The sequence below is a fragment of the Hyperolius riggenbachi genome, chromosome 1 (genome assembly GCF_040937935.1).
Source record: "Hyperolius riggenbachi isolate aHypRig1 chromosome 1, aHypRig1.pri, whole genome shotgun sequence".
Classification (NCBI taxonomy): Eukaryota; Metazoa; Chordata; class Amphibia; order Anura; family Hyperoliidae; genus Hyperolius; species Hyperolius riggenbachi.
In genome coordinates this window covers 125,696,180-125,722,977 of record NC_090646.1, presented here as the reverse complement: position 1 = coordinate 125,722,977, position 26,798 = coordinate 125,696,180, and the positions used below count along the sequence as shown (strand labels likewise).

The window sequence follows — 26,798 nt, the reverse complement described above, 5'->3', positions numbered from 1 at the left end:
TGGGTTCCTAGTGGGTTTCAGCCCTTACAGTTTAGATTCTTACCTGCCCTTTTTCTTACTTTGAATTGATTTGTACTTTTTACTGAGCTGTAGAAATAAGTTTAAATATTATATTTATCTACTTGAACTTTCTATATTGTTTTAAAGCAGAATTGTGGTCTGGCCTAACAAAAACATGTCTCTCAACTAGTGTTGGGCGAACACCTAGATGTTCGGGTTCGCGAACGTTCGCCGAACATCGCCGCGATGTTCGGGTGTTCGCGCCGAACTCCGAACATAATGGAAGTCAATGGGGACCCGAACTTTCGTGCTTTGTAAAGCTTCCTTACATGCTACATACCCCAAATTAGCAGGGTATGTGCACCTTGGGAGTGGGTACAAGAGGAAAAAAATATTTGAAAAAGAGCTTATAGTTTTTGAGAAAATTGATTGTAAAGTTTCAAAGGAAAAACTGTCTTTTAAATGTGGAAAATGTCATGTTTCTTTGCACAGGTAACATGCTTTTTTTCGCCATGCAGTCATAAATGTAATACAGAGAAGAGGTTCCAGGAAAAGGGACCGGTAACGCTAACCCAGCACCAGCAGCAGCACACGTGATGGAACAGGAGGAGGCGCAGGAGGAGAAGGCCACGCTTTGAGACACAACAACCCAGGCCTTGCATGAGGACAAGAAGCGTGCGAATAGCATGCTTTGTACCGCCATGCAGTCATAAATGTAATAAAGATAAGTGGTTCAATAAACAGGGACCACGCGGCAACGCTAACCCAGCAGCAGCAGACGTGATGGAACAGGAGGAGGCGCAGGAGGAGAAGGCCACGCTTTGTGAGACACAACAACCCAGGCCTTGCATGAGGACAAGAAGCGTGCGGATAGCATGCTTTGTACCGCCATGCAGTCATAAATGTAATAAAGATAAGTGGTTCAATAAACAGGGACCACGCGGCAACGCTAACCCAGCAGCAGCAGACGTGATGGAACAGGAGGAGGCGCAGGAGGAGAAGGCCACGCTTTGTGAGACACAACAACCCAGGCCTTGCATGAGGACAAGAAGCGTGCGGATAGCATGCTTTGTACCGCCATGCAGTCATAAATGTAATAAAGATAAGAGGTTCCATAAACAGGGACCGGCAACGCTAACCCAGCAGCAGCAGCAGCAGCACACGTGATGGAACAGGAGGAGGCGCAGGAGGAGAAGGCCACGCTTTGAGACACAACAACCCAGGCCTTGCATGAGGACAAGAAACGTGCGGATAGCATGCTTTGTACCGCCATGCAGTCATAAATGTAATAAAGATAAGTGGTTCAATAAACAGGGACCACGCGGCAACGCTAACCCAGCAGCAGCAGACGTGATGGAACTGGAGGAGGCGCAGGAGGAGAAGGCCACGCTTTGTGAGACACAACAACCCAGGCCTTGCATGAGGACAAGAAGCGTGCGGATAGCATGCTTTGTACCGCCATGCAGTCATAAATGTAATAAAGATAAGTGGTTCAATAAACAGGGACCACGCGGCAACGCTAACCCAGCAGCAGCAGACATGATGGAACAGGAGCAGGCGCAGGAGGAGAAGGCCATGCTTTTTGAGACACAACAACCCAGGCCTTGCATGGGGACAAAAAGCGTGCGGATAGCATGCTTTGTACCGCCATGCAGTCATAAATGTAATAAAGATAAGAGGTTCCATAAACAGGGACCGGCAACGCTAACCCAGCAGCAGCAGCAGCACACGTGATGGAACAGGAGCAGGCGCAGGAGGAGAAGGCCATGCTTTTTGAGACACAACAACCCAGGCCTTGCATGAGGACAAAAAGCGTGCGGATATAGCAGCAATGCTTTTTGCCGCCATGCAGTCATAAATGTAATACAGATGAGAGGTTCAATAAACAGGGACCGGAAACGCTGAACCATCCCAGATGTTCATTGGTCATGTTACTTGGTTGGGGTCCTGGAGTGTTGCGTAGTCGTTTCCAATCCAGGATTGATTCATTTTAATTTGAGTCAGACGGTCTGCATTTTCTGTGGAGAGGCGGATACGCCGATCTGTGACGATGCCTCCGGCAGCACTGAAACAGCGTTCCGATATAACGCTGGCTGCTGGGCAAGCCAGCACCTCTATTGCGTACATTGCCAGTTCGTGCCAGGTGTCTAGCTTCGATACCCAATAGTTGAAGGGTGCAGATGGATTGTTCGACACAGCTACGTCATCTGACATGTAGTCATTGACCATCTTCTCCAGGCGATCGGTGTTGGAGGTGGATCTGCACGCTTGCTGTTCAGTGGGCTGCTGCTGCATGGGTGTCAGAAAATTTTCCCACTCCAAGGACACTGCGGATACCATTCCCTTTTGGGCACTAGCTGCGGCTTGCGTTGTTTGCTGCCCTCCTGGTCGTCCTGGGTTTGCGGAAGTCAGTCTGTTGGCATACAACTGGCTAGAGGAGGGGGAGGATGTCAATCTCCTCTCTAAAGTCTCCACAAGGGCCTGCTGGTATTCTTCCATTTTGACCTGTCTGACTCTTTCTTCAAGCAGTTTTGGAACATTGTGTTTGTACCGTGGATCCAGAAGGGTATAAACCCAGTAATTGGTGTTGTCCAGAATGCGCACAATGCGTGGGTCGCGTTCAATGCAGTCTAGCATGAATTGAGCCATGTGTGCCAGAGTCCTACCAGAATCCTCATCATCCTCTTGTGAGCGTTGTGATAGTTGTTGTGATGCATCATAGTCGTCACCTTCCTCCTGGTCTGCTTCTGCTGACCATTCGCGCTGAATTGTGGAAGTCCAACGTGCACCGCTCTGGCCCTCGTCAGTGGTGGCATGAAATTCCTGCTCCAACTCCAGCTGTTCCTCCTCCTCTTCTTCGTCATAGCTGCTGGGGCCAGCGTTTCCTGAGGCGGATGGCCTGATGTTGGTACCATCACGCTGATCGTTTTCTCCTTCAGATTCCCCCAGTTGCATCATGACAGCTGTTTCCTTGATTTTCAACATTGACCTCTTCAGTAAACACAGCAGTGGTATGGTAATGCTGACTGAAGAGTTGTCACTGCTCACAAGCAACGTGGATTGCTCAAAATTTTGGAGGACTTGGAAGAGGTCCAACATGTTGGCCCAATCGGATCCACAGAAGCTTGGCAGCTGTCCGGATGCGCCTCTGTACTGCGCCGTCATGTACTGGACCACTGCACTCTTCTGCTCACAAAAGCGGGCTAGCATGTGCAGCGTAGAATTCCAGCGTGTAGGGACATCACACAGCAAGCGATGGTGGGGGAGATTGAAGCGCTCCTGCATCTTGGCGAGTGCCCCCGAAGCAGTACTGGAATTTCTACAATGTTTGGCCACTCGACGCACCTTCAACAGAAGATCGGCCACGCCTGGGTATGTCCTCAGGAACCGCTGAACTACTAGGTTCATCACGTGCGCCAGGCAAGGGATGTGTGTCAGCTTAGCCAACCTTAAAGCGCGAATGAGATTACTCCCATTATCACACACAACCATGCCCGGTTTCAGGTCCAGCGGTGCCAGCCACAAATCCGTCTGTTCCTTTATTCCCCTCCAAATTTCCTCCTCTGTGTGCTGCTTATCCCCAAGGCAGATCAGCTTCAGCAACGCTTGCTGACGCATGCCAACAGCTGTGCTGCACTGCTTCCACGATCCTACTGCTGCTGGTGCTGGGTTAGCGTTTCCGGATGAGGTACAGCTTTGAGATGCGTTGGAGGAGAAGGAATCAGAGAGGTAGGTGCTGCTGTTGTTATCCAGTGGGAGGGACGGCGGTGCAGCTGTTTGCGGCGTGGGCAACACCCGCGCCGTAGCAGGTGAGGAATCGCTGCCAGGCTCCACAAGGTTCACCCAGTGCGCGGTAAGGGAGATGTATCGACCCTGGCCGAACGCACTCGTCCAGGTGTCAGTGGTGAGGTGAACCTTGCAGGCAACGGCATTCTTCAAGCTTCGGGTTATTTTGCTGACCACGTGCTCATGCAACTCAGACACTGCAGAGCGCGCAAAGTGGTAGCGGCTGGGAACCACGTAACGTGGGATGGCCACTGACATCATGCCCTTGAAGCTGTTTGTCTCCACCACTCGATATGGCAGCATTTCGCAGGCCAGAAGCTTGGCTATGCTGGCTGTTACTGCCACGGCCCGGGGGTCATTTGCTGGCAATTTCCTCTTGCGCTCAAACATCTCCGACACAGACAACTGAACCGTAGCGCTGCACACGGAAGGGCTGTTGGTTGTTGTGTTTGATGAACACTGGGAGACCTCAAGAGCACTACTCCGGATGGTGACAGTGTCAGCGTCGTCTGATGTTTGTGAATGTTGTGAACCACGCAATGGCTGGGCTACTGCTGCTGCTGAGGCGGGTCTGGTGGTGAGTCTGGTGAACCCAAGGGAGGCAGTGTTGCTGGTACCCTGTCCTGCCGCGTTTGCCCACAGAGTGGGATGTTTGGATAGCATGTGGTGGCTCATGCTGGTGGTGGAGAGGTTGTTAATACTTTTCCCCCTGCTCAGGCGGGTCTTGCACACCTTGCAAATCGCTATAGTACCATCCTCAGTGCAGTCTTCAAAGAAAGCCCAGACTTTGGAGCACCTGCCTTGCTGGCGATTTCTGTTTGCGCCTTTTTTGCCTCTCACTTGAACTTCCACGCTTGTGGTGCCTGAAATTGCGCGCCGCCTACCTTGTGGCACAAGGCGAACTCGTGCAGCAGTGGGTTCTTCAACAGACTCATCTGTGCTGCTGCTACGACGGCGATGTTCTCGTTCACAAACAAAATCTGGGTCTATGTCCACATTGTCCATACCCTCCTCTTCCATCTCCTCAAACTCGTCATATGTCATTGTGGGGGGCCGCCGCCGTGGAGTAGAGCTCCCCAGAACAACCTCTGCGCAGCTCCCTCCAACGTCGTCTTCCAGAGCTTCTCGGCCGACCTCCTGCAATTGCAACCCCTCCTGCCCAACTTGCTCTGGGATTTGGGTTTCAAAGTCCTCGGACTCGCCTTGTATTTCAGTGCCCGGTGCATTTCCCACAGTTAATGGTTGTGAATCCGGGCACAACATTTCTGGCTGTTCCTCCATTGACCTTTCAAAGGTGGAAGTTTGTTGGCCTGGGAATAGCTCCTGCGAATACCCCATTGTGTCCTGCGGTAATTCATCGGACTGGTTATCTGGCAGTTGTGTGCGTGGTGTCGCTGCCGGTTGTGTCAGCTTTGTGCCCACTGGCTCCTTGTAACTGGCTGAGGACTCGGACCTTGTGCGTGATGTGCTGGTGCTGCTTAACCCACTGCTGGACGCTTGAGAGGTCATCCAAGTAATTATCTGGTCCTGTTCTTTTGGATTTGTGAGGGTTGTTGTCCTGGACAACATGGGCGGTATTGAGTGGGTTTTCTTGGGTGCTCCCCTGTGGCCTGTACGTGAACCGTCAGGGGAAACACCTCTTCCCTTGCCCCTCCCTCTTTCACCGGATTTCTTCCTCATTTCACTTATCCTTAAAGTACACGCTGACTGGCAGCAGTACAGTGGCAGTACAGAAATGCTATACAGTGGTGGGTGAGCAGTGCCAGCAGCGACACAGAGCACAATGCTATACAGTGGCGGGTGAGCGGTGTACTACTGTTCCCAGCAGACACAGAGTGGCAGTAAACAATGCTATATAGTCTGGCTGAGCGGTGTACACAGTGTGGCAGTACACACAATGCTATTTAGTCTGGCTGAGCGGTGTACACAGAGTGGCAGTACACACAATGCAATATAGTCTGGCTGAGCGGTGTACACAGAGTGGCAGTACACACAATGCTATATAGTCTGGCTGAGCGGTGTACACAGAGTGGCAGTACACACAATGCTATTTAGTCTGGCTGAGCGGTGTACACAGAGTGGCAGTACACACAATGCTATATAGTCTGGCTGAGCGGTGTACACAGAGTGGCAGTACACACAATGCTATATATTCTGGCTGAGCGGTGTACACAGAGTGGCAGTAAACAATGCTATATAGTCTGGCTGAGCGGTGTACACAGAGTGGCAGTAAACAATGCTATATAGTCTGGCTGAGCGGTGTACACAGAGTGGCAGTACACACAATGCTATATAGTCTGGCTGAGCGGTGTACACAGAGTGGCAGTACACACAATGCTATATAGTCTGGCTGAGCCGTGTACACAGAGTGGCAGTAAAAAATGCTATATAGTCTGGCTGAGCGGTGTACACAGAGTGGCAGTACACACAATGCTATATAGTCTGGCTGAGCGGTGTACACAGGGTGGCAGTACACACAATGCTATATAGTCTGGCTGAGCCGTGTACACAGAGTGGCAGTACACACAATGCTATATAGTCTGGCTGAGCGGTGTACACAGAGTGGCAGTACACACAATGCTATATAGTCTGGCTGAGCGGTGTACACAGAGTGGCAGTACACACAATGCTATATAGTCTGGCTGAGCGAGGTACACAGTGGCAGTACACACAATGCTATATAGTCTGGCTGAGCGGTGTACACAGAGTGGCAGTACACACAATGCTATATAGTCTGGCTGAGCGGTGTACACAGAGTGGCAGTAAACAATGCTATATAGTCTGGCTGAGTGGTGTACACAGAGTGGCAGTACACACAATGCTATATAGTCTGGCTGAGCCGTGTACACAGAGTGGCAGTAAACAATGCTATATATAGTGTGGCTGAGCGAGGTACACAGTGGCAGTAAACAATGCTATATATAGTGTGGCTGAGCGAGCGGTGTACTACTGTTCCCAGCAGCGACACACAATGACTGGGGGGGACCCTGGCTAGCGTGGCTGGAGAGCGAACTACCCTGCCTGCCTACCCAAAGCTAAACCCACAGAGAAATGGCGGAGATATGACGTGGTTCGGGTATTTATTTACCCGAACCACGTGACCGTTCGGCCAATCAGAGCGCGTTCGGGTCCGAACCACGTGACCCGTTCGGCCAATCACAGCGCTAGCCGAACGTTCGGGGAACGTTCGGCCATGCGCTCTTAGTTCGGCCATGCGGCCGAACGGTTTGGCCGAGCACCATCAGGTGTTCGGCCGAACTCGAACATCACCCGAACAAGGTGATGTTCTGCAGAACCCGAACAGTGGCGAACACTGTTCGCCCAACACTACTCTCAACTCTGTATTCCTCATATGGTTATCCTGCCTGCTTTTGCCCCAAAATAAGGTTGCACAGTTCCTGATAAGGCTCCAGGAGAAATAGCATATAAATGTATTAACCATTTCAGTTATTTTTTCTCCTTTTTTTCTTTTGTTTTCTCTCTTCTCATAGAAAAGAGGAGGATTGAAATGCTCCAGATCCTATGTAATGAGATAGGGGGCTATCATCATTGTTTAAAAGAGTTCTAAAACAAGATTTACAATGATCTGCTATACATCCTTCATGTGATATTTTATTGGCTACAGATATCAATATACAGTACTATTGATACAATCACTCACCCCGAGATAATGGCCGTCAATGAATACAACAGGTAAAGAGGGGGCTTCACACACACGGCGACATCTGTCATCCAGTTCTTTTCCATAATCACTGTTCAGAGCGATGTTCTTCTCTTCAAACTTCACCCTATGATTCTGAAAGATCTTCCTCACCATTTCACACCTTTCAAATGTATTTCGCACCACACGTAGGCTAGTAGTGTAAATCACTATTCGACCATATTCCAGTGTGGTGGAGGCCTGCAAAAAAAAAAAAAAAAAGATGCTGTAAAATGCTTTAAACCTTTTTGGGATTATTTAATACTAGCTGGACACCCGGTGTTGCCCAGGTATGTATTTGGCCGGTGTTGTCTCCGCCCACTTTTCCTAACCCTAATACACAATTACTCAATTACTTAATGACCAAGTGTGTGAGCTTTGCGGTCTTTGGCATCAATAATTTGCATAGAAATAAAATAAATCTGATTGGATGTGGCTACACCCCTTTTCTGAATTTGGACCCCAATCACCCAATGGCCAACTGTACCAGGTACAGGTGATTAACAGTGCACGTAGCTTGTGCCATTAACAGTGCAAGAATGGCAGCAATTAAATATTCCCCTTGAAAATCAATAGGTGAAATTTGATTGGCGTTTGTAGGCTCCGCCCACTTTTCTGAATATTAATCCCAGTCACCCAGTGACCAATTGTGCAATGTTTGAGAACCCTACCATTAACAGTGTAAGAATTGCTGAAGTTTACATTTTCTCAGTGAAATTTGCATTTTTCTCCGCTTACTGATGAACTGGCATTGCCCGATTATGTATTTGGCAGGAGTTGGCTTCGCCCACCTAACCCTAACATACAATTAATCAACTACTCAATGACCAAGTTTTTGAGCTTTGCGGTCTTTGGCATCAATAACCTGCATTAAAATGAAACAAATCATATTGGCTGTTTGTGGCTCCACCACCTGTTATAAATTTAAACCCCAGTCACCCAATGATCAACTGTACCAGGTTTGAGGCTTGTGCCATTAACAGTGCAAGAATGGCAGCAATGAAATATTCCCCTGAAAAATCAATAGGTAATTTTTGATTGGATTTTGTAGGCTCCACCCACTTTTCTGAATATTAATCACCCAGTAACCAACTGTGCAAAGTTTGAGAACCCTACCATTAACAATGTAAGAATGGCTGCTGTTTACATTTTACCAGTGAGTGAAATTTGTATTTGTCTCCGCCCACTTTTTGGTTATGGGAATAAAAAGTATCCTATACTTTATTCCAGGTAATGTACTATGTGTGTGCCAAATTTCATTCAAATCCGTTCTGCCATTCTTGCATGATCGAGTAACAAACATCCAAACATCCGAACTTTCCCATTTATAATATTAGTAGGATGCAGCAGCGTGCAGTAACCCATAGAGATGGCAAACGCGAACGCGAAAAATGTTTGAACAGGCGAATATGGCAAACCGCCATAGACTTCAATGGGCAGGCGAATTTTAAAACCTACAAAGATTGTTTCCACAAAAGTGATGAAAAAGTTGTTTCAAGTGATCTAATACCTGGATGGGGGCATGCCGGAGGGGGATCCATGCCAAAAGTCTCACCAAAAATTATCAAGTTGATGCAAAGTCAAGTTTTAAATCCTAATGGGCAGAAATCACAGTATGCACAGCTCTGGGTGTCAGTGGGCTGTGGAGTGTCTCACACAGAGAAATGCAATAGTACTATCAGAATACATATATAATACAATAATAATGCATTGGAGTGGTTCTGTGCCTGCAACTTAGTGAGGCAACAGCAGTAGTGTGCACAAAGCTCTGGGTGTCAGTGGGCTGTGGGGTGTCACACACACACAAAAAAAAAACACAGGAGACTGATGTGCTAGCCCTCAAAAGGGCTGTTTGGAGTGCTTTCACAGCATGTAAGGAACAAGAACACAGGCCTAGCTAATACTTTCCCTACCTAGCTGCAGCAAGTCTGACCCTGCTCTCACTAACAGTCAGCAGCCAGAAGAGAATTGATCCAATATGGCCTCCACAACTGCTTTTTGATAGGGGGGTGGGGATATTTCCAGGAAGGGATGCTAGCTGATTGGCTGCCATGTGTTTGCTGACTGTGAGGTAAGGGGTCAAGGTTTAGCTGAATGATGATGTATAGGGGGCGAATCAAACACGCCAAATGTTCGCTGGTCACAGTGAATGGGAACAGGCAATGTTTGCAGAATACTGCTCGCCGGCGAGCTGTTCGGGCCATCTCAAGTAACCCACAGCAGTAAAGCATCAGTTAATTATTACTGTATTACTGTGATTTAATATTTAAAAAAACACCTTTCTGAGTACTGAACTTCTACTGTCAGTGGCAGCACAAGCTCTGTGTAGCGACCTACCTCTTGAAAAATGTAACAAGGATCTCCATCCTAAAATACAAAATCCTGCAGTGCTGCTGTAATGAAAAGTTATATTTACCTGTGGTGTCTTGTCCCACAAAGCCATCCCAAAGACCCCGCATCACTACCCTTCCGACGCCTGGCCCCACCTACCCTCTGCAATTTAATGCAGTAAATAGCTTGGCGTTTTTTCTCGGAGGTGAGAGGGGAGGCAGGGCCAAGCGGTGGAAGTGGAGTGACACAGGAGTTTCGGGACGAATTCATGGACACTGCAGGTAAATATAACTCCTAATTACAGCAGCGCTGCAGGATTTTGTATTTCAGGATGGAGATCCTCTTCAAGCTAATGAGGGTTACATTATTGCATTTGATAAGGTATGTTGCTGCTCTCCTATTTAATCTATTTACTCATCAGAAAGCTGCCAGTGCAAATAATGTATCATCTGAAGCATCCAAGCAATATCAGGTGATAATTAAAGCTTGCATCCAAGGGCATTGTTATGATACTTAGATATCTAGGATACTTTTGTGCACCCTGGGTGAAAAATGGGCATGGCCACGCACCAGAATGTGGTGGTGATCATGGGTGGAGCCAAATTTACATTGAGTTAACAGTGGTCTAAGTAGGCCTGCCCAGCAAAATGTTATGATTAGGTAAGCCATAAGTAAGCTATGATTAACCCCCTTGGCGGTATGAAAAATACCGCCAGGGGGAAGCGCAACAGTTTTTTTTTAATTTTTTTTTTTTTTTTATCATGTAGCGAGCCGAGGGCTCGCTACATGATAGCCGCTGCTCAGCGGCATCCCCCCAGCCCCGCCGATCGCCTCCGGCGATAGGCGATCAGGAAATCCCGTTCAAAGAACGGGATTTCCTGGAGGGCTTCCCCCGTCGCCATGGCGACGGGGCGGGATGACGTCACCGACGTCAGCGACGTCGGGACGTCATTGGGAGACCCGATCCACCCCTCGGCGCTGCCTGGCACTGATTGGCCAGGCAGCGCTCGGGGTCTGGGGGGGGGGGGGCGCGCGCCGCACCGGATAGCGGCGATCGGGCGCGCGGCGGCGGCGATCGGGGTGCTGGCGCAGCTAGCAAAGTGCTAGCTGCGTCCAGCAAAAAAAAAATTAAGTAAATCGGCCCAGCAGGGCCTGAGCGGCACCCTCCGGCGGCTTACTCCGTGTCACACACGGGGTTACCGCCAAGGAGGTTAAGGAGCCATGCAGTGCTCTGATACGCATGAGCTTTTATCTGTGTGTCATTTGATGTACTAAATAAAAACTTGGATTTTTTTACCTTGCCAATACCGATAGCGGGACATTCTTTCTGGAATCCAGCAAAATGTTGGCTGAAGCCCCCCTCTCCATTATTACAAAAAACTAAACAAAAAAAACAAATATGCAGCATATCAAATAAATAGGCAGTGTCCCTCAAACATAACTAAGCAGAGTTACTTGGCTTGCATGCCATGCTGGCTTGCCTGGCTTCTGTGGTGTGCTGGCTTTTAAATAGATACGTATATATGTTGCATGTCCACATCCAACGCCTGTGTACCAGAAGGTGCCGAAAGCACTCCTCTCCTTGTGGTTCACTTCTTCCCACCTCCTCCCTTGCAGAGCATTGCTGCGGCATTAGCTGGCATGTTATTCAGATATGGAACATAACTGTGAGGCTTTCCAGAGGCCTAGTACCGCTGCCAGTCACAGTTACATCAGCGGTATTGGGCCAGTGGAAAGCTGCACGGTTTTGATTCATTTCTGAATGATGCGTCAGCCATTTGCACGGCAATGCATCTCTACAAGGGAGGAGTCGGGAAAGAGTGAGCCATAAGAAGAAGAGCGCTTACATCCTAATGGCACTTTCTGGTATGCAGGCGCTGGATGAGGACACAGGTAATGTATACGAAACTATATGACACTTACTACTCTTGTACCTAGCAAAAGGTGCAAGAGTTTACAACTGGCAGTTACAACCCCCTTTAAATTTTATTTTACAGGCACAGAATTTAATTTGTGTGCATACCATAATGCAACTCACATTATGCACACAATGGCCTCAATTCCCTAAGCTTTATCCAACACTGTATTTACCTCATGAGTAAAATCTAATTTTAAATTCACTAAGGTGTTATAGATTTATTGAACATTTTATCGATACAACATTCGATAAATCTATGAAACCTTAGTGAATTCAAAATTAGATTTTACTCAAGAGGTAAATTATAAATATAAAGTGTTTAAAAGCTTAGTGAATTGAGGCCAATGGGTATGTTATACTAGCAACGTGCATGTCATGTACATAATGGGGGCTGAATACATGCACCTCTTTACTTCTGTAAATACTGGTAAAATTGCTGTGCATTGCCTGCACATGGCAAATTGACCATGATTTGTAAAATCAACTCCCATCACTTGAAATTCCCTCTATATAGTAAGAGGCTTGATTTTTGTATATGTTACAGAGTAACAGTATAACCATTCAAATACAGTATGAATGACTGGAACTCGCTGGTTTATAGCCAGCAGTCTGAGTGAGTCAAGCAGCAGCTGATGTCAGTCAAAAGGTTACATATCACTCCTGTTATGAGATCTCTGCACAAAAGGTAAGGACTCTCTGTCAGAGGTTTGTCAAGTCTAGCTAAGGGTATCATACTACCATATTGACCCAGACTTTAAAATCTCATCTTCCTACAGCAGTGATTGGCTGTGATATGAGCCAGTTAAGAACGTTAGCCACTCAAGGCACAGTGGAGAGCACTGTCTAGGGGGATACAGGGAAAATACACTTGTGTCCCTTTATTAAGAGTACCTCAGATAAAAATAACAGAGCCTTTCATGACAGGCTTTGTCTTAATGATGGAGAATTTTAAATTTTCCTTTTTTTTCTTTTTTTTTGGGGGGGGGGGGGGGCGTGTTAGGGCTAAATACTTACCTGTTCTGGTGTCATCCCTTAAGGAAGGTGACCACTCCGCCCTCCTCGAAGATGCTACCCAAGTATTTTTTTGTTTTTTTAAAAAAATTGCCATTGAGGCTCTACTACCACCATCTGTGTTGCTGAGGCCCACCCATATCAGGAGCCCATGCCTAATTTTTGGCTGCCAAAGTGGCCCCCAGCAACGCAGGCGGAGGTTTCCGTTTCCTTCAGAGCTTCAGTCTTCAGAAACATGGCTGCAACTGCTGTCCCGAGGAGGGGGCAAAGCGCCACCTGTGACCTGATGTATTTAAGCCTGAGACCCCCCATATCCTGATCCGTCATCATTAACCACTTGAGGACTGCAGTGTTAAACCCCCCCAAAAGACCAGGCCATTTTTCACTGAATTGGCCACTGCAGCTTTAAGGGCTCGCTGCAGGACAGCACAACTCAACACACAAGTGATCCCCCCCCCCCCTTTTCTCCCACCAACAGAGCTTTCTGTTGGTGGGGAGATGTTTGTTTATTTTTTTACAAATATTTTTAAATAAATTTACTCGGCTGTGAGCGGATCGCTTTCCTGCCTCTGGAGGGGACAGCCGAGTGACACGGCTGTCCCCTGTACAGTGCTGCCTTAGATTGCAGCGCTGTACCGAGTAAACAGACGGCGGTTTCGTATCTAACAGTCTCCTAGCAGCGATCGCCGCTGGGAGACTGATGGTGGAGCGGAGCTCCGTCATTCATGTGGAGATCACACACACATCAGCGCACGATCTCCTGCAAATCCCTCCCACAGGTCTTGCTGCCAATTGGCATTAGGCGGTCCTGGGGCTGCCGCCGCGCTCACGCCCATTGGCATGAGGCGGTCGTTAAAAAGTTAAAAGCAGACTCTGTCAGTTTTACCGGAGGTACTCTTTAATACAGGATACACATAATCACAATAATAAATAGAACAAATTGGCTGTATAATAGATATTATCTTCATCAGTTCATCGATGCACTGTAACAAGGGTATTGTACTGCTTTGTGTTTTTAATCCCCACAATATGTATTATTCAGTTTAACTCCTGCATTGTGCTTACTGAGCTTGGTCTCTTTCTATGAAGAGATCCTTTGTCCCTTTATTATAGTTACTCAAGAGCTATTATCAGTTTAGCCTTGTGCCTTGAGTTCTTTGGGATGTAATCCAATAGGCCTGTCTATCTGATCTCAAATACCCAAGAGTGAAAGTATACACAACTTCATTAGACCCACAGATGTTCTTCTTATAATACAAAAACACTACTATGTTTCACTTGCCTTCCCTATCAAGAGAAAAAATAAATTAAAATCAACCAAAGATTATGGAGAGTAAACAGAACAATCTATTAATGTTTGGCACCATACTGAGGACAAAATTCCCATGTTTAAGTATAACATTATTCATAGCTAGCATATTTCCCCGAAAATGAGATAGTGTCTTATATTAATTTTTGCTCCAAAAGATGTGCTAGGGCTTATTTTCAGGGGATGTCTTATATTTCTATCAGGAAGTGTCTCTCAGCAGAACATTTCCTGTTCCTTTGTACTGTGCTGTTCCTGGATCTGAAGATATGCTACTGTACTGATCAGGTACCTGCCCTGTCATCCCTGTGTACAGCTGATAACCTTGCTGTGTGCTGGGATGACGGGACTGGTGCCCAATCGGCACTGCACCACTGTGTCCCTGGCTGCTTGCTGGCCGCTTCTTCCTCCTCTTTAACTTCTGCTAGGGCTTATTTTCAGGGTAGGGCTTATATTTCATCATGCTCAAAATTCCAGCTAGCGCTTATTTTTAGGGTATGTCTTATTTTCAGGGAAAGAGGGTATACATTAAGAAAGACCAAGATAGCACTACAACTCTAAGCAGTCCACATATAGCTGAATAGAATGATGACTAGTATATAGAGGCGTAGCTAAGGAGCTGTGGGCCCCGATGCAAGTGTTACAATGCCCCCCCCCCCCCCCCCCCCCCCCCCAAGCACTCTATTCATAACAATTGATACTGCACACCAAAACCTGTCTGACAACCACAGTGTCAGAGGAGCAAGAAGGGGATGGGGAACAGTTTGTTAGTGATCACTACCAGGCATGGGCTGAAATTTGGCTTCGGGTGATCCGGATAGTTACTATCCGGATTTCACCCAGTAATAGTAATGCTGTGCGGGCTGGGCGGGGGGGTCAAGCTTACCTATCTGATGTCTTCTTCGCTCGTCCATCGGCGCCTCCCACGATGCGTTCCATGCAGCGTCACATGACTACAAACACTTCCTCCTTCAACCCAGAAGGAGGAAGAGTTTGTAATCACGTGACGGTGGATTGTAACGCATCGTGGGAGGCACAGAGGAACAAGCGAAGAAGACGTCAGATAGGTAAGCTTGACCCACCCGCCCAGCCCGCACAGCATTACTGGGTGAAATTCGGATAGTAACTATCCGGATCACCCGAAGCTGAATTTCAGCCCATGCCTGATCACTACTATTCAAAGTATAGGACCAATAGAGAGCTAATACTCTAGATGAAGGAGGGCCCTTCGGGGCCCCTCTGGCCCAAAGGCCCCGATGCGGTGCCTACCTCTGCACCCCTATTGCTATGCACCTGTTAGTATATTCAGCTATATGCAGACTGCTTAGAGTTGTAGCACTATCTTGGTCTTCCTTCATATATGCCTATTGATTTTAAGACGTGCACCACCATAATTTACACATTTTCTTGTATATATCAGTGCAGTGGTTGTTTGAATATTTTTGTATTTATAGCTAGTTTAGTATTAAAGGGCACTGAGCACCCATGACCCTTTTATTTTACAATGAAACTTCCCATAAGGGAGGTTGGTAACGCAGTATGCCATTGGGGGGCTGGGGGTTAGGGGAAGCGCCATTGCTTACCTATGGGGTGCTGCTTCTGTAGCCCCTCCCCCCACACCCCACATCAGTGCGGAACACATCATCGGCCCCAGCAGCAGCAGTTCAAAGTTTCCATCTGTGGAGCACGCTCCTGGCTGCAATGCATGGCAGGAGATGCATGCCTCAATACATGCCTGGAGCTGTAGTCCGTACCTCTCCCTGGCGGGAGATGTACTCACTACTATGTACTACAGCTCCCAGCATGCATTGTGACATGCATTTCCTGGCATGCACTGCAGCCAGGAGTGTGCTCCACAAGTGGAATCTTTGAACTGCGGCCACTGCGGATAGTGATGGTGCACTCCACACTGACAGGGGGGCTACAGTAGCAGCTCCACATAGGTATGCAATAGTGCTCCCTCTAACCTCTGGTCCCCAATGGAATACTGCATTATGAACTTCCCTTCACTGTAAAGAAAAAAGTGTGATCGGTGCGCAGTGCACTTTAAACACACGCTGACCTGTAGTTTATGATGGATATAACTTCTTAGGCTACACAAAGGACAGGCAGACTAGTCTGTGTGTTACACTGAACTCTGCTCAGGAACCAACGAGCACAGAACCTTTTATTTTATCACTATGGCACAGCAAGAATAGGAACACACATAAAAGTAACACTGCCATCTAGTGGCCATGCAGTATACTAGTCATACAGTAGTTGTTGCATATACAATACATTCCTTGTATGCTAAAACCCCCACTCAACAACTACTATCTATGTCAGTCCCATTTCTGATCTAAGATCCTCAAATCTATTTTTAGAAAGTGGCTTTGTCAAAGCATCAGCAATCTTTTTTTTTCTGATTCACAGTACATAAGTACAATCAATTTTTGACCAACTAGGTCATGAATTTAATGATGTCTGATGTTGATGTACTTGGTTCTTGCACTGATCTTCTCACTTGTTGCAAGCTTAATGCAAGCCTGATTGTCCTCAAATAAGACAGTAGGTTCTGATGTTGCCTCTCCAAGATCCTTGAGTAATTGCTGTAACCACACAACTTCTTGACTGGCATATGCTGCCGAGATTCAGCTTCTGTAGAAAACAGTGCCACTGACGTGTGTTTCTTACTGGATCAAGATATAGGACTGTTTCCCAATTTTAATAAGTAACCACTGGTGGACTTGCGTGTGGGTTGTGGTCACCTGCCCAATCAGAGTCCACATATCCCATGAGGTTTAAGTCACCACTCGCTGACAGTTTCAAACGTAAGCCTTTTGTCTGTTTCAGATATCTCATAACTCTTTTAATTGCATTCCAGTCTCTTTCACGTGGTTTATCAACTCGTCTGCAAAGAAGAGACATGGCAGCTGCAATGTCTGGACGTGTAGTGGTTGCAATGTAGAGAAGTGCCCCCACTGCTTGTCTGTACTGTTCATTAGATGCGAGAAGATCATCTTCTCCTTCTAACTTTGGATAGGCTGTATCCATAGGTGTGCTTGTTCCTTTGGCCTCTGTCATGTTGATTTGCTGAAGAATAGACTCAATTTTTGCACTCTGGTTTAACAGGAAGCTTCCATCTTTCTCACGCTGGATGTCAATTCCAAGATAATATGTCACTTCTCCTAGGTCTTTTGTTTCAAAATGCTTGTTGAGTACTGTTAATTTTCCAATTTCATTGTTGTTTTTGTGAGCAATGATCAGGTCATCAACATAAACTAATATATACATCCATTCAGCATCTATTTGTTTGGCATATAGGCACGGATCAGCCTTGCTTCTTGTAAATCCTTCACTTAATAGAACTTGATTAATTTTTGAGTTCCACGCTCGTGCTGATTGTTTGAGGCCATAAAGAGATTTTTGCAACTTGCAGACAAGGTGCTCTTGTCCCTTTTTCACATATCCTTCTGGCTGACACATGTAATGGTTCAATATCACCATTAAGAAAAGCTGTCTTTATATCGTGATGTTTCACAATCATTTTTTGCATGGCAGCCACTGTCATAAGTGTTCTGAAAGTACTTTGTCTAGCGACTGGCGCAAAAGTAGCATCATAGTCCTCACCGAACTTCTGTGAGTAACCTTTCGCAACCAACCTTGCCTTGTACCAACAGATTTTTCCTTCAGAATTACATTTGGTTTTAAAAACCCATTTACATCCTATGGTATGTTTACCTTGAGGTAGCTCTGAAAGAGTTCATGTCTGTAGATCATTGAGTGATGCAATTTCTTCATCAGCAGCTTTATTCCACATTTGTTTCTCATGCATTGACAGTTCCTGCATCTCCTTCCATGAACCAGGTTCAGTTTGGACGGCTCTTCGGGCTATATAAGATAGTCGTTCAGCTGGAACATCTTTATTGGTTCTGGTTGATCTTCTGATCGAAGGCGTCTCTGGTTCAGTTTCTGATTTCTCTGTAATAATTTCTATTTCTGTGTCATTTTCTTTATTTTCTTGAGTGACAGATGTTGATTCTTCCTCAGTTTGGATAGTTTGAGTCGGCTGTTCAAACTTTAAACACACAGAACTTTCATCAATAATCACACTTCTACTGACTGTTATCTTATTTGTGTCTTGATGTAAAATTCTGTATCCTTTTTGTGATTCACTGTACCCCACAAGTATTCCTTCTTCTGCACACGCATCCCATTTTGTACGTTTTTCTTTTGGAATGTGTGCATAGGCTTTACTTCCCAAAAATTTGATATATCTTGAATCTGGTTTCTTTTTGTTCCACAGTTCATATGGAGTTTTTGTTGTTGCTTTTCCTGGCAAACGATTTTGAAGGTAACATGCCATCATGATAGCTTCTCCCCAGTATGTGGTTGGCATATCAGCATCAAAAAGCATGCTCCTCCCACTCTCACACAGCGTGCGGTTCATTCTCTCTGCAACTCCATTTTGCTCTGGGTTATATGGAACAGTCGTCTGGAACAAGATTCCATGTTTCCTCAGAATGGCCTGCGTTTTACCACTTGTATATTCTGAGCCATTATCTGTTCGTAGTACTTTGAGCATCCTGCCAAATGTATTACTTACTTGAGCGAGATACTCTTCTAATTTCCCTGGCACTTCTTCCTTATTGTGAAGTAGAAATACTGTAGTGTATCTGGAGTAATCATCAATGAAAGTCAGAAAGTACTTTTTCTTTCCTGGAGTTAAAGTTTTCATAGGACCACAAAGATCTGAATGAATCAAGTCCAGAGTCTTCTGAGCTTTGCTGCTGGTCTGCTTGGGAAAAGGTTTCCTTGTCATTTTTCCTTTAATACAGCTGGTGCAGATCACCGTTTGATCACATGGATTGATCTTAATACCACTTGCATAGTTATTCTCACCTATTTTCTTTATTGTATCAGGACTTCTGTGCCCGAGGCGTCTGTGCCACATGTGGATGCAGTCTGAATGCTTATCCTCTTTGGCTGTTTTAACCATTTCACTGCAGTTCAGCCGATATAGTTCATCTGTGATTTTAGCCTTTGCAAGCAAGCAATCCCCTTTTGTGATGACACAACTGTCACCCTGAAATGTGACTACATTGCCTAGGTCAGTGAGCTTCTTTACTGACAAAAGATTGCTGTCAAGATCTGGCACATACAGAACATTTCTCATATGGATCTTTCTAGTGACATGTGGAGAGATAGGACAGTATAGAAAGCCATCTCCTATTCCCATTGAATTTGTGAATTGTCCATTAGCTGTAGTTATCCTTTCTGTTTTGCTTTCATCAAGCTGAGTGAAGAAATGTCTGTCATTTGTCATGTGACTAGTAGCACCTGAGTCCACACACCATGCTTGCACTGAGGTGACACCATTTTTGGATCCAAATGCAAACCCCTTTGTTTCTGTGACATTCTTAGCTTGTTGCAATCCACTCTGTTTTTGCATTCTAGCTTTCCAGATTCTACAATCTGCCTTTAGGTGTCCTGGTTTTTTGCACACAAAGCATTCCCGTTTTTCTAGCTGCACATTACTTTTGTACTTTACCTTTAAAGCAGTCTCAAAACATACACTTGCATGACTCATACTTTCTGCTTTACGCTTGTATTCATCTACAAGTTTGCCTTTTACATATTCCAGTGTTAGTTCATCATCTGGACAGTGCTGTGACAAGTGCCTCATAATTTTCAGGAAGTCCACTTAACAATAATGCTGCCACATGGAAGTCCTTTATAACTTCTCCAATCCCTCTCAGTCTCTCCACCATTTCTAAGGTCTGTCTTATATAGTCCGGCATTTCCTGGTCTTTCTGTAGCTTGGTCTGATAAAGCTTTCTGATTAAATACAGTTTATTGCTGAGATTAACTCTCTCATGCACTTTCTGTAGTCCTTCCCACATTTCTTTAGCAGTCTTACAGTTACATATGTATGATTTGATCATCATCTATGCATAAAGAGATTGTGCTCTGAGCTTTCTGATCTCTGTCTAACCACTCCTCCGTGATCTGTGCAGGTCTAGGTTCATCTATACATTTCCACGTACCTTCTCTTATAAGCAGCATTTTCATCTTGAATTTCCAGGACTGGTAGTTCTGATTTGATAGATTTGCGATGGAGAACTTTGCTGAGGGGATGCTGGCAGCCATTTCTGCTGTTTGTCTTTCTGATGCTGTCTCCAGTACTCAATTGCTGTAGCTTGCTGTATCTGGTTATATCCTGGGCTTCTGCAGCATGTGCTGGATTTCTGTAGCATGACCTGGGCCCATAACCTGATGGATATAACTTCTTAGGCTACACAAAGGACAGGCAGACTAGTCTGTGTGTTACACTGAACTCTGCTCAGGAACCAACGAGCACAGAACCTTTTATTTTATCACTATGACACAGCAAGAACAGGAACACACATAAAAGTAACACTGCCATCTAGTGGCCATGCAGTATACTAGTCATACAGTAGTTGTTGCATATACAATACATTCCTTGTATGCTAACAGTTTACCACCATTACAAAAGTGTGGAAATCTGTAGTATTGCAAGTAGGGATGAGCGTCAGGCTACTTGTGTTGCACATGTTACACTAGTATTATTATAATTGTGCTATGCACACTCCCTGCACATGGCAACTTTGCTGATGTTTAATAAATATGGCCCATGGTATCTTCACCAAATTCAACAAAGTATATTAAGGAGAATAGTGGGAATATGTCCCAAAACATTTTTGAACAGAGATGATAGTTTTGGCGAAAATCAATTTTAAAACATTTCGGTATAATTTTTATTTTTTTAAATACAGTTAAATGACAGATAATGCATCTTTACTTACTAGTATTGCAGCTGTACATAGATCCCGAGCAGAAGCAGTGAATAAACCCTGAGCTAAATAATGCTGAATAGGGATACCTAGCAAATATGCATATTATTTGCTGTCTAAATAAAAAAATAAAAAAAATTAGTGGCCCCAGCCCTCTTGAACCCCTTGTCACCCATGCAGGCTGGTACAGCCATGCCCTGAGCCATGCCAGCCCACATGGTCCATGACACAGGGGCTCTAAAGCAAAGGCTTTAGAGCCTCCCAATCTCCCCCAAAGTCAGTGTTTCCAAATCAGTTGTTAGATAGTAGACTGCATGATCAGCCATTGACAGCAGGGGTGTTGCTAGCCCCAAAGATCAGTGGCACGTGGTGCCCCGGATCTATTCTGGGGGCATGCAGGGGGCTATGGTTCTTCTATGAGGGCTTGCTGGGAGTTGTGGTGCCTCAATGGTAGGTCCATGAGAGCATAAGAGGGGGTCCACTAGAAGGTCAGGGAATGATATGTGGGAACTTACAGATAACCTGGCAGCAGGCCAGCTCGCCCAGCAGAAAGCCAGACCAGTCAGGACAGAAGCCAGATAACTCGGCCTAGTTATGTGATATGCTGCATTTTTGTATTAATGGAGAGGGGGCTTCATCCAACATTTTTCAGGGCAGGCCTACTTAGACTGCTGTTAAGTTCATGTAAATTTGGCTCCACCCATGAACACACCCACCGTATGGTGCGTGGCCACACCCATTTTCTGTCTGGAGTGTCCAAAAGTGCTCCGGATCTCTTGGGATCCTAGGAGCACCCCTGACTGACAGACCACCAATCCAGGCTACACGTCTGTGTAGACCACAGAATACTGCTGTAAGTAGTGAACCCTTGCTGTGATCTTATGGTGCAATTTTTTTCATTCAATCTTACCATTTCTATGTAATATAAGGGAACTGCCTAAATTATCCTTTCAGTATATTCACTTAATTTACCCTCATATTACATAGAAATGGTAAGATTGGATGAAAAAATTGTACCATGTATGGGCACCATTAGAGTGATATATCACATAATTGGAAAGGCATTATTAAAGTCTTGCCCTTGTTAGTGGGCTCTCCCTATAACAAAATTGTGGGCAAAATACCTCAATTTGATGATAACAATAGGTCATAGATCACAGGACAAAGTCTTCATTTTCAGGATCAAAGACGTAGTTGCCAACCGACATAATGAGCATATACAAATCCTGAAAGATATTTACTCTGCTTCCACTAACATCGGGAGGACACCATCAAATATAGTTATTGAAGAATGAGGACTGTGAGCCCCAATATTTCTTGTATGCAGTCACACTGTAAGTAAGTTTATGTTAATAGAAGCTTCCTGCCCACTCAGTCCCTTCTGACTGACTAGCAACTCAGTAGGGCTTGCTTAAAGGAGAGAGATAAAACCTGCATTGTGTAGGTAAAGAAAAGGACATACTCACCGCTCCCCTCGCTCCCTGCCGTCGGGTCCCGCTCGTCAGCCACAGCTCCCTGTACTGGCTGACTCTCCTGACCCTGACCTGGACATACTGCGCCGCACATGCGCAGTATGTCCTGTAATCTTCGCTTCTGGCATCGCATCATGACGCCAGAAGTACAGACACTCCCCCGCCTCCTGCGTGTGCGCTCCAGTGGCTCCACTATAAAGCTAGCATGTAGCTTTATAGTGGAGCCACTGGAGCGCACACGCAGGAGGCGGGGGAGTGTCCATACTTCTGGCGTCATGATGCTACGCCAGAAGCGAAGATTACAGGACATACAGTGCATGTGCGGCGCAGTATGTCCGGGTCAGGGGTCAGGAGAGTCGGCCAGTACCGGGAGCTGTGGCTGACGAGCGGGACCCGATGGCAGGGAGCGAGGGGAGCGGTGAGTATGTCCTTTTCTTTACCTACACAATGCAGGTTTTATCTCTCTGCAGCCTTTTGGCTGCAGTATCCTTTAAGCAAGCAGTGGAATGGTCTTGAAACTTGCATCATGCTTAAAATGGTATTAAACTCTGGCATAATATTCAATAAAAATGTGTTTTCCTACTTTTTATAACCCATACAGTTATCATATTTGCTTTTGTGCACAAGTATTAATATTCATTTAGAAATTACAAGTTTCTAGAGTTTAGTTTATTTGCTCTGAAAGCTGCCATTGCATTTTATTCATAACTGGTGTATTTATATTGTAATTTACCCAGTAATGATTTCTGAGCAGCTGTCTGTGTTCTGGACACATTAGGAGTTTCAGAACTGCCAGGGGATGTTTACATTCCTCTCTTGCTACAAATAAGTAAACACAAGATAATGTTATCACCAGTTCCGATGTGGCTCTCACTGCAGGAGCTTTCTATTAAAAAAAGTAAGTTCTGTGTTTAACTGTATGAATGCTGTTCTGCTTAAAAAAATGTGGTATTATATTATATGCTGTAAATAATCTTTTGCATTTAGAGCAAAAAAGAAATGCTGGGTTTCATAACACTTTAATTTTTACAATATTACCTTATAAATGATTTAGTTATTGTTTCTCCAGACCCCCTCATGATCCAAGATTGGCTTTGTGACATGGACTGGGTCCAGAAAATGGAAGATTTGACTAGAACAATCCAGAGGCGGCAGGAGCAATTCTGGAAAACTTGGTTCAGTTGGTTTGAATTTAAAGAGTACTCTCGGTATCTGTCTCTCATGCCTAACTAAACTGGCAGTCTCTTTCACGCAGGGCTGAAGTTGATGTAATTTATATGGACCATTCCCTTCCTCTGGCGGTTCTAGGGTTAATGACTGATTTCGGGGCAGGCTTCCCGCCCAGCTCGAATCCTCTCTCTATCTTCTTTTTCTTTCTCTCTCCTTTCATGGCTTTACTTATCGCTACCTTCTAGTGCACGGTTATAGTTTTGTTCATATTAAGTAGGTTGACAGTGCTATGTGAGCAATTTTTCTCTGGTTCTGGCTTTGTGACACTAATTTCTTAGGGCCCGTTTCCACTATCGCGAATCCGCATACGGGCAACGCATGTGGATTCGCACAGTCAGTACAAGTGGATGGGACTGTTTCCACTTGTGCGTTTCCCCGCACGTTTTTCTGTGCAGAAAAAATCTGCAGGGTAGGGTCCTCAGAATTCGCCTGCGTGTGGAATTCAGGCGAATCGCACGCAATGTATTTAATAGGGAAATCGCATGCGTTTTCCCCATGCGTTTTTTGCCGCGATTTCGCATGCGATTTCGCATAGGTATTAATGTTAATTTACACAGGCAGTGACATGGTTAAATTCGCATACAGCCTTACCTATGCGAAATCGCATGCGAAATCGCGGCAAAAAACGCATGCGGAATCGCACCCGCATGCGATTTGCCTGCGGTGATTCGCCGGCGATTTCGTAACGCTATAGTGGAAACGGGCCCTTACTGTTTCATTAATTGTATTCCCTAATGTGTGAGATCCCAACTCAGGGAGTCATTTATGCCTTCTGGCTCTTTTCCTGGGAATGGGGTCGCCTATTAACCTTTACTAAAAAGTGATGTAGTCTTGTTTGGCTAGACCGGTCCCCTTTTAGGTGAACTGGACAGCCTTCTAATCCTTCTAGGCATTTTATTATTATCATGGCCTATTTGTTCTTTGACCTAGTCCGCACTGGCTTGAGGCTTAGAATAGCACTTATTCAGTCCGCCAGGAGAAAAGCGCGATATAAATGTTATTTGTCTTGTCTTGTCTTGTCACTGTATCTGGAAGTTGTGTACTGTTTCCAATTATCTCTGTAAATGCTGTTCTACCTTTGTTGTAGTTCTCTTTTGAAAATCAAAGAATCTTTAAAAAAAAATATTTAGTTAATGTTTAACAATTGTAAAATCTTTCCTCGCCCTGATTGAAATTCTGAAATGTATCACAGGTGGCAACACCTTCCCTGCTGGCAGTTGCATTACTGTGGAATGTTTGTTTACTGTGTGTTCTGAAGTCAGAAGAAATAGCACCTGATCCAAAGTGCACTAGGAAAATGAATATTTGACTACATATTGTTATAAGCATGACATGTGACGTTTGTAAATGTATGGCCCCTTTTACACGCATTGCGTCACTTCTACCTAAAGCACCTCATCGCAATGACCATTAAGTCAATGGAACATGACACATCACGATATGGCGGAAGTGCTCCAGCTGACACAGAAGCTGCAGTGCATTACTGCACACGGCACCGGAAGCAATGAAATTGAATGGTAATGTGAACATTTTGTATTTTCTGCGGTGCGGTGTGCATGCGCAGATGCAGATTTTCAAATTACGTACTTCCTGCACAGCAGTATACACATGACTGAATGGTGCGACTTTGTAAAGGCAGGTTGCCTCCAATCTCCCTGTCAATGCAGTCTACAGCATATACTAAAGTGTGTGTATTGGGATTTAGGCGCCTGATAGTAGGCAATCAGAAGGTAGTAGCCAATCAGTTACAGCATTTCTTACATTCAATACTAGTCAATAAGCTATTCGGAGCCAAATGGCTAGTAGCTGGACACTAGGGGGTTAGTGATTTTAGGAAGGAGTCTTGTGCTAGTAGGCACTAGGAGGCACTTCCTGTCTGTGCATGGCATATTCAGGTTGCTGAATATAACCTTTTAGGGCTTGTTCACACTAAGGGCACTTTTGGGATTTTTTAAACGCTGGCGATTTTGAAAATCGCCCTAAAAGCACTTGTGCAATGATGCCCTATGAGGGTGTTCACATCTGAGCAGTGCAATTATGATACGCTCACCAAAGTGCTGCCATTTTCAGGGCAATTTGCCTATAATGGCAGATATAGGGAAATTGCAAAACGCTTGAAAAAGCGCTTTGTGTAGAGATTTCCTAAGCGCTTTTAAGAATAAATACATTGTATTTATTATTTTCTGGGTCAAAGAGTTCAATTCCTGTCAGGAAGTGAAAAAAACAAGTAATTCTGCAAAAGTGCTTAGAAAAGCGCTGTAAAAAAAACTACCGCGCAGGTAGACGCTACAAAAAAAAATCGCCCAAAAAAATTGCAAAACGCTGTCGTCAGTTATTGCGATTTATGATGTGAACAATGCCTTATTTGAAGTGGTTGTGTATTTTTCACAGGCTTCCTAGCCAATGCAAGATCCACCATTGTTCAAAAACTAGATATGAAGGGGTGGTTTCACAAAACCTAACATATGAATTATCCGCTCTTATCTGTATTAACTCAAGATTTACCTCTCAATGGGGCATTTTCAGGAAAGTCCAGTAATACCGGTATGTGTGCTACAGCACACTTCCTTGTTATTTACACCACTGATGTAATGCAGGTGAGGCTAACTCCACAATGCGTTCTACATTACTGGTAGTACTGGTAAGATTGCTATGCGCTGCCTGTGCATGACAATTATTCCGACAATATACAGTACCCCCTTATCTGTTATCTAATCTCATTATCTAATTGCTTCACACATTACCTAGTATTATTCATATCTCATGAATTATCTCTCTTTATAGTTGAGGTAAAAATATAAGTAAAGCAAGATCATTTCTGAGATACGGTAAGTTGTGTGAATCAACTCCAAGGACTGCATTCACACATCCAATTTGGATTTGTCAATGATTGGCCAATTTTCCCATCTCTGTGTAGTATGACATCTTACATATAAAATCTACACATGGGGCCTGATTCACAAAGCGGTGCTAACAGTTAGCACGCTGGTGAAAAGCCCTTTATCATGCCTAAACTCAGTTTAGGCATGATAAGTTTAGGTGTGATAAGTTTAGGCATGATAAGTTGAGGCATGATAAGTTTAGATAAGTTTATATCACGCGCAAAGTCCCGCACGCAAAGCAGCGCCATTAAACTCTATGCAAAGTGCACCGGACTTTGCTAGCGCAAAACTTTTGATCAGCTGTGCACTGCGGTGCTAACCCAGTTAGTGCTTAAACTTATCACGCCTAAAAACTTATCACACCTAGG

General features: G+C 45.2%; 1 protein-coding gene across 1 annotated transcript in view; it reads right to left on the bottom strand.

Annotated features, from left to right (window-relative positions):
- GRXCR1 (glutaredoxin and cysteine rich domain containing 1) overlaps positions 1-26,798 on the bottom strand; it is a 107,264-nt gene that overhangs the window by 23,050 nt on the left and 57,416 nt on the right. The window contains exon 3 of the mRNA XM_068268230.1: positions 7,448-7,687. Within this exon, the coding sequence (XP_068124331.1) occupies positions 7,448-7,687 (240 nt within the window). The remainder of the gene's footprint in view (positions 1-7,447; positions 7,688-26,798) is intronic.